The 6,810-nt window shown below is 67.7% G+C and overlaps 1 protein-coding gene across 1 annotated transcript; it reads right to left on the bottom strand.

Moving 5' to 3' along the window:
* Positions 1-1,611: 1,611 nt before the first annotated feature.
* RFX5 (regulatory factor X, 5 (influences HLA class II expression)) lies at positions 1,612-6,602 on the bottom strand. The gene is made up of 9 exons (XM_004689439.2): positions 6,478-6,602; positions 6,257-6,290; positions 5,871-5,953; positions 5,665-5,784; positions 5,455-5,574; positions 5,254-5,335; positions 4,904-5,105; positions 4,682-4,782; positions 1,612-4,574 (listed from the first exon to the last, which is right to left on the bottom strand). Exons 1-9 carry the CDS (start codon positions 6,591-6,593, stop codon positions 3,609-3,611), a joined length of 1,824 nt encoding a protein of 607 aa, XP_004689496.1. The 5' UTR covers positions 6,594-6,602; the 3' UTR covers positions 1,612-3,608.
* Positions 6,603-6,810: the final 208 nt, after the last annotated feature.

Raw genomic sequence — 6,810 nt, 5'->3', positions numbered from 1 at the left:
GGTCACGGGACCGGGCGCCCGCCCCACCGAGACCCCCGCGCCGTCCCAGAACCTCACTTAATGCCCACCTGCAGTTGGTCATTGCGGCCCAGATCCTGGGCACCTCCTCCCCCAGCCAGTCGGAGGCCGTGTGACTGGGGGACTTGTAATTCCCCTGAACCCAGTTTCCGAATCTGCACAGTGAACCTGGCAGGGCCGAGGGGCGCGAGAAGGGCGGGTGCCCCTCTTCTTGGGGCAGTGACACAGGACAGACGGAGACTGAAAAGAAGGGCATCACCGCCGCTGTGTTTAATTGGGGGGCAAAATAGAGTACTGACCGGAAGGCACCTGTGTAAAAGGCCGCGCCGCAAACGCGGGGCAGCAGGACGGCTGCTGAAGGCTCACGGGGCAGTCGGCCCACGGTCCCCGGTGAAGGAGGGGAGGCCCCTCACTGCGCCAGGTCACCGGAGAGTGTGATCCAGCAGGACAAAGCACATCTGAAGGCTAAAATTTCCAGTGTGAAGAAGAGAAATGGGAACGTACTGCATGAGCTCCATCCCGCCGCCGGGAAGGGACCCACCACTTGCGGCAGCCCTCTCCTGTCTCCCCGCTGCTCCCCTCAGCAGCGTACCTCATCCATCTCCTGTTCTGCTCCCCACTGTCTCTGTTGAAGCCCTGCACCTCTGGCCTGGACCCCAGTTCTGTATGCATACATAAATCTTTTTTTAAAAAAAGTAAAGCTCTGGATCCCAGGTAAATCACAGCAAGCATTTCTCAGCACACTGCTGGGCCCATTGGAAAGCGAGGGAAATCACTAAAGGAAAGAACACTGACCTGTACTAGGAAAAAGCAGGTTCGTCCTGGGGAGTGGCTAAACCCTGGGCCCAAGCCAAGCAGGGGGGACGCCTGGGCCCCCCGAGTTGAACTTGGACTCTGGGGAAGGCTACCAGGCTAGGTCAGGGCACCCTGCCAGAGCAAGTGCAAGTCTGTACGAGAGGAGAACGGCCCCCCTGGCCTCTGGGTCCCTTCGGGTTACGTCTACAAAACAGGGGCCACAGCCTGAAGCCGCAGAGTGCGCAAAGAAGCATGCATACACGAACAAGTCTTCACGGGAAAGAAGCAAGCTGCAGGGCTGGAGCCGGCAGGCCACGAGGCGGCTGGAGCTACGCGTCACAGGCTGCCGCGGGAAAGTCGACAAGCTTCGGCGACGTGGCCTCAGGCAGCCCCTATTTTCTGAGCACAGAGGATTAAGCTGAAAATCACTGTCAATAAGATAAAATTTTAAATATCTACACATTTGGAAATGTAAAGACTTTTCTAAATAGTACATGAGTCAGGGCCTCCCTGGTGGTGCGGCGGCTTGAAGCGCAGCACTATGAAGCCATCTGAGCCGCTGCGGCACACATCCGATCCCCGCCTGGGAGGTGACCCCAGGGCGCGGCAGCCCTCTCCTGTCTCCCCGCTGCTCCCCTCAGCAGTGTGCCTCTTCGATCTTCCTGTCCTGCTCCCCACTATGTCTCTGTGAAGCCTCTCACCTCCCGCAACCTCTTACTTGTACCCCAGTTCTTACATGCATAAATATCTTTTTTAAAATTACTTTTAAAAAAAGAGTCAAAAAAGTCATAAAAGTAATTTAGAAATTGTTAGAACCAAATAATTTAAGTACCAGAGCAACGTGGGGAATACAGAGAAGCGGGGTCCTTGGAAACTCACCACGGGAAGCCCGAAAGCCAGGTGTGTCAAGGTTAAGTCGTACAAGCATGGGGAGTTCAATCTAAGCCTGACCGGAAGGAGACACTGCAGGTCACACCCATAATCAGGGACATGGACGCAGACCAGCGAGGCGGACAGTGATGCACTTCTGGTGCCACTGCCCGGGGGAGAAGGCACGAGCAGGGCAGGTGGGGACGCGCCCTCGCCGGGCAGCACCTTCCTTTCAGCAAGCGCTGCCCAAGGCCCAAGCCGGCCCAGTCAGGCAGCCGAGAGCCCGTGACCGTGAAGAGCGGGGCCGGGGCGGCTTTTCCCCCACACCAGGCGTCCCCCAGACTCTCAGGGCGGCTCTCGCCAAGCCTCCGTGGGAGCTGCGGCGGGCGGGAACACAGCAGGGGGCGCCTCGACAGCCTTGCAGGGCGCCCACTGGACACGCAGGCACGGGTGCGGGGGAGTCCAGAGCGGGCCGCGGGGCTACCGGCTGGCCAGCCCAGTGCGGCCGTGGAATGTGACGTGGGACCAGCAAGGAGCCGCCGCACTGCAGCCCGGGAGAGTCCGAGGGAGACTGTGGAGCACCGGACCGCAGGGCCTGGCGGGGCGACTCCTGGATGGGAGGCCACAGGCCGGCGGCTCCAGGCTCCAGGCGGGCAGAGGCCGCAGCCTGGCCGGTGGCCGCCGGGAGCAGCGCGCCAGCGGCTCGTTCCCGACGCTTTGGTGGGTGGGCAGGGCGCTGGGTCAACGGTCCGCACTTCATTACATTTCGTGACTTGTCCTCGTTAGACAGGCTTGGTGGGAACCAAACGGTGCGCTGTACTCAGAAACCGCCTCCCCGCGGGAGACGCCAGTGCTGGGGAGAGCCCCGCCCCGCCCGGCGCTGCTCCGTGCGGGACACAGGGCAGCCCCCCGTGGGCTGCGGGGTCCAGGTCCCCTTCCCTGGGGGCCCCCACTGCTGGGCCGCCTCCACCAAACAGCCACACCCCAGGAGCCCTGGGCCACTGATCCCACACTGGGGAGGCAGGATGAGTCCAGTGAGCCAACGGGGATCAGTGTCGCCTGTGCCGGGGCTGGGGCAGAGCTGAGAGGAGGCAGAGGCGGAGGGACCCGCCCAGCGGGGCGCAAGAACAGATTGTCACAGCAGAGGTCCCGCCAGGCGAGGAGGGGGCCTCCCCGCCCCTCTGAGGGGAGCAGGGAGAAGAGGTGACAGCCACGTCAGGAAACGTGAGGCTGAGGAGGAGAGGAAGCCAGGGGGAGAGGAAGCCAGGTAGGGACCTCCACCCAGCCGGCCAGGGGCACGCGGCCAGCACGGGGCAGGCAGCCGCCCGCCAGCCCCCACCCGCGTCCTCCGCCACTTGCGAGGAGGCTGATGCCACCCTGTCCCCCTAAGGTGCAATCCGTGAGGCAGAAGCAGCAGATCACCTGCCGCCGCCCTGACCGTGTGACTGGCAGGGGCTGGACACGTGGCCGGGCCGGCCTACCCGGAGCGGGCTGGGGCCTCTGCTAGACCTCCTGGCACAATGGGCCCTTTCTGGCTGGACGCACACGGGAACACGCCCCAGGAGGCTGCCAGCCGGAGGCTCTGCCCCACAGACAGCCCCCGCTGCCGGGCTGGCGTCGGCCGGGTGTCCAGGCCCGGAGCCTGCTCGGCCTCCGCTGCGCCGGCCCCGTGGGCTGGCGACTCCCGCCGACCGGCGTGTCCAGCCCGTCAGGGCCAGGCTTCCTGCGCTGGAACCAGAACAGCCCAACCCGAACATTCATCAGACTCACCCCGTCCCGCCCTCCCCGGGACAGCGCGAGGCCCAGGGACGGCCACTGCAGGCGGCTAGAGCCAGAGCGGCGAGCGAGGGGTCAGCAGCCGGGAGCAGGCGCCGAGCGAAGCGGGTGCAGAGCGGGGCAGGGCAGCCGGGCGAGAGACCCGCGCCTCAGGGAGGTGGCGCTCTGAGGTCCTTCCGCTCGGGGGGCGGGGAGGTCGGGCCGGCGAGCCCCTTGGGGTCTCCACTGCCCTGCGCTGCCGTGCCTGCCGCCCCCCGCCCCCCGGGAAGGGCCTCCTTTTGGCTCCGACTGCCCTTGATGACACTCACTTTTGGGGCGACAAGAGGCATTTTTCCTCCCATTTCTTTGGCGTGGCGGGAACCGGGGCCCCTTCCTCCTTTGGGCACAGCACCGTCGTCCTGGCCTGCGGCCAGCACCACCCCCTTCCCTGCCTCCCGCGCTGGCCCTGACCGCTCCGACCCTCCCGAGGCCCCTGTCTCCCGCGGGCACTCTGAGGACTGGGCAGAGTCCGCGACAGCCGCCGCCGCGGCGGGGGCAGCGTTCCTCTCCCTGCTTCCGCCTGATTTTTTCCGAGGTCGCCCCCTTTTCCTTCTGGCGTCGCTTCCTGGATCCTCTGTGTCCTGCTTTGCTGCTTTAACTGGGGGGTCCTGCCCGCTGGCCTCACTCACAAGCACCTCAGCTGTCCGCTTGACCCCCTTATCGTGGGGTCCTAGGTCAGCACCTATGCCCACCTCCCTGTTCTCTGCGCCCTGTGGCTGAGTGAGCCCCCCAGGAGGAAGTTGCCCCGGGCTGGGGCCGGGCAAGGCGGGGACAGTTGGCAAGATCATGTTGATGATGGGTACTGGGGCCTGGGGTCCCCCAGCCCTGCTGGGCAGAGGCAGCGTAGCGACTTTCAGGGCGCCTGAGGGCAGCTTGGGGGCCAGGATGGGTGGGGAGACTCGGATCGGGGGCGCGAGCGAGCGAGGGGTCCGGGGGAGGAGCGGCGGCAGCCGGGCCACCAGGGCGGTGACCTGCGGGTTACTGGCCGCGGGCGCCGGGCTCTCGGCCATGCTCTTCTTCCGCTCTCCACGCGCCGGGGGGCCGGGCCCCGCCCTGGGCTCCAGCTCCTTGGGAGACTAGAAGCAGAGAGGACCGGTGAGCTGGAAGACGGGGCGCTGGCGAGGAGGGCGCGGGGTCAGAAGCACCAGGCCGCCAGAGGCGCACGCCACGCTGGGCGCCTCACCTGCGTCGGCCTCTCCGGCCTTCTGTGGGACCCGCCCTCGGGGCTCTCCACTCCGTTCCTGGACTTGGACGGCCGCTCCCGGGGGGCATGTTCGTCCTCTTCTGCAGAGACGCGGAGAGGCGACCGTGAGGGGGGCGGCTCGCTCCAGAAGGGCCTCTGGAACAGGGCTGGTCGGGGTGGTGCGGCGGGGGGGGGACGGGTTCCCGGAGCCCGGCCACCCACCCGCGAGCCCCACGGCCTTGAGCACGTGGGCGTGCGCGGAGCGGGCCGAGATGAGGTGCTGCTGCAGCAGGAAGCGGGCCACCTCCACGATGGAGCTGAAGGAGCGCTTCAGGACCCGCTCGGCCCAGTCGCAGGTCAGCGCGCAGGCCGCCTCCACCAGCTCGTCCCGGGGCGCCGGGGCCACTTCCGGGCCCACTTCCGGCTGCAGTGACAGAGGCACCCAGTCACACGGCAAGCCCACGGCCTGCCCTGGGCCGCCGCGGCCACCGCTGAGACCAGGGTGGGCGGGCGTGGCTGCGGGCGGGACCTAGGCCTCCCCACAGCCCCGCCCAGGCACCGGGGCCACTTACGCTCTCCGAGCCCCTCAGGTCGAGCCCGGGCAGGGGGGGCATGGACACCAGGGTCTTCCTGCGAATGCCGCTGTAGCAGTATCTGCCACGGGTTAAGGCGCAGCCAGAGGGGCCTCAGAGCCCCCGGGAGCGAGGCGCTCCCGCCTGCCGCCCAGCCCGCCGGCCTCCCCCGCCCCTGGGCTATCCCCGAGTCAAGGATACTTGGACTGGCCGCGGCCGCCCAGCCTCCGGGCCTTGATGTCAGGGAAGATCTCTCGGATGATCTTGCCGAAGTTGGCGGTGCTGAGCGGGCGGCAGCAGGCGAGGCTCTCGCAGTACTTCCTGCGTGAGCGGGGCAGAGCGGGCCACTCAGCGGCGGCCAGCCGCCCTGGGGCCCAGGTCCGGGAGCCCCCGGCGCCCCGCGCCACCCACCGGTAGGCGTCGTAGACGCTCTGCTTGGGCAGGCAGGTGTCGGCGTGCTCCTCCAGGTGGTTGCGGATCCACCTGCAGGCGTGCATGGACTCCTCGCTGCCCAGCGCGCCGGGCTCCGAGCTGCGAGGGAAGCCGGGCCCCGTGACCAGCTGGCACCCGCCGCCCGCCCAGGGCCTTCCCTGGGACAGCCGACTCGGCGGACCTACCTCTTGTCCCCGGCGCTGGGCCCTGCGGGCAGCTGCAGGTAGAGATAGAGCTTGTCGTTGTCCGAGAACTTCTGCACATCTTGCTGCGGGAGAGGGAGGCGGTCACGGGCCAGCCGCGCCGGGTCCCTGAGCTCCAAGAAGCCTAGCTGACCGAGCGACCGTGAGGCCGGAGCAGGCGGCTGAGGAGGCCCGAGGCTGGGCACTCCCCGACTCTGGGAGGGAGGGGAGCAGGGCCCGCAGGACTCGCTGTCTAGCAGACCTCACGCCGGCGGGCGCAGGAGGCGAGGCCAGGCAGTCCCACGCCGCCCTCCCAGGCCAACCTGTCGCCACCCAGGCCCGCCACGCGCACCCCGCCCTCCCCGCGGCCGTCACCCCCCAACACTCACCAGGATCCCCTCTACTTTGTTCTGCACGGCCTTGCTGCGGAAGGAAGAGGAGAAGTCAGCGCTCACACGGGAGACGCCGCCAGGCTGCTGGGGACACAGGCTTCAGGGGCTCAGGCGCTGCACTGGGGGTGCCCTGGAGGGTCGCAGCTGCCCTGCACAGGAGGTTCAGCGCTGCGGGCACCTGGAGCTGGGCACAGGCTTGAGGCGGTGCCGGTACTTACGAGATGGTCCCTCGCAGCTTCTGGAGCAGGGTGGTGGGCTCCCCGGCCTCGCTACTGCCTGGGGGGGGCCTTCCGCCAGCCTTGGGGCTCCTAGCATCGGGCTCGTCTTCCGCCATCCCGGCATGAGGGCTGGACAGGAGAGAGGACCGAAGCTGCGACTTCCTCGCGGCCCCCGGCCCCACCGCCTGCTCCAGAAACTAGCGCTGTCCCAGCGCTGTCCGTCACCTCCGGGCGGGCTCCGCGGCAGCCCACCTCCGCGGGCTCCCAACCGCGCAAAGTAAAGGGGGCACGGGGACGCGGGCACAAGGCGCGGGCCCCGCCGCCGCCCGGCTC

The sequence above is a fragment of the Condylura cristata genome, unplaced genomic scaffold (assembly GCF_000260355.1).
Source record: "Condylura cristata isolate star-nosed mole 26May11 unplaced genomic scaffold, ConCri1.0 scaffold00026, whole genome shotgun sequence".
NCBI lineage: Eukaryota > Metazoa > Chordata > Mammalia > Eulipotyphla > Talpidae > Condylura > Condylura cristata.
This window is presented reverse-complemented; position numbering and strand designations above follow the sequence as displayed.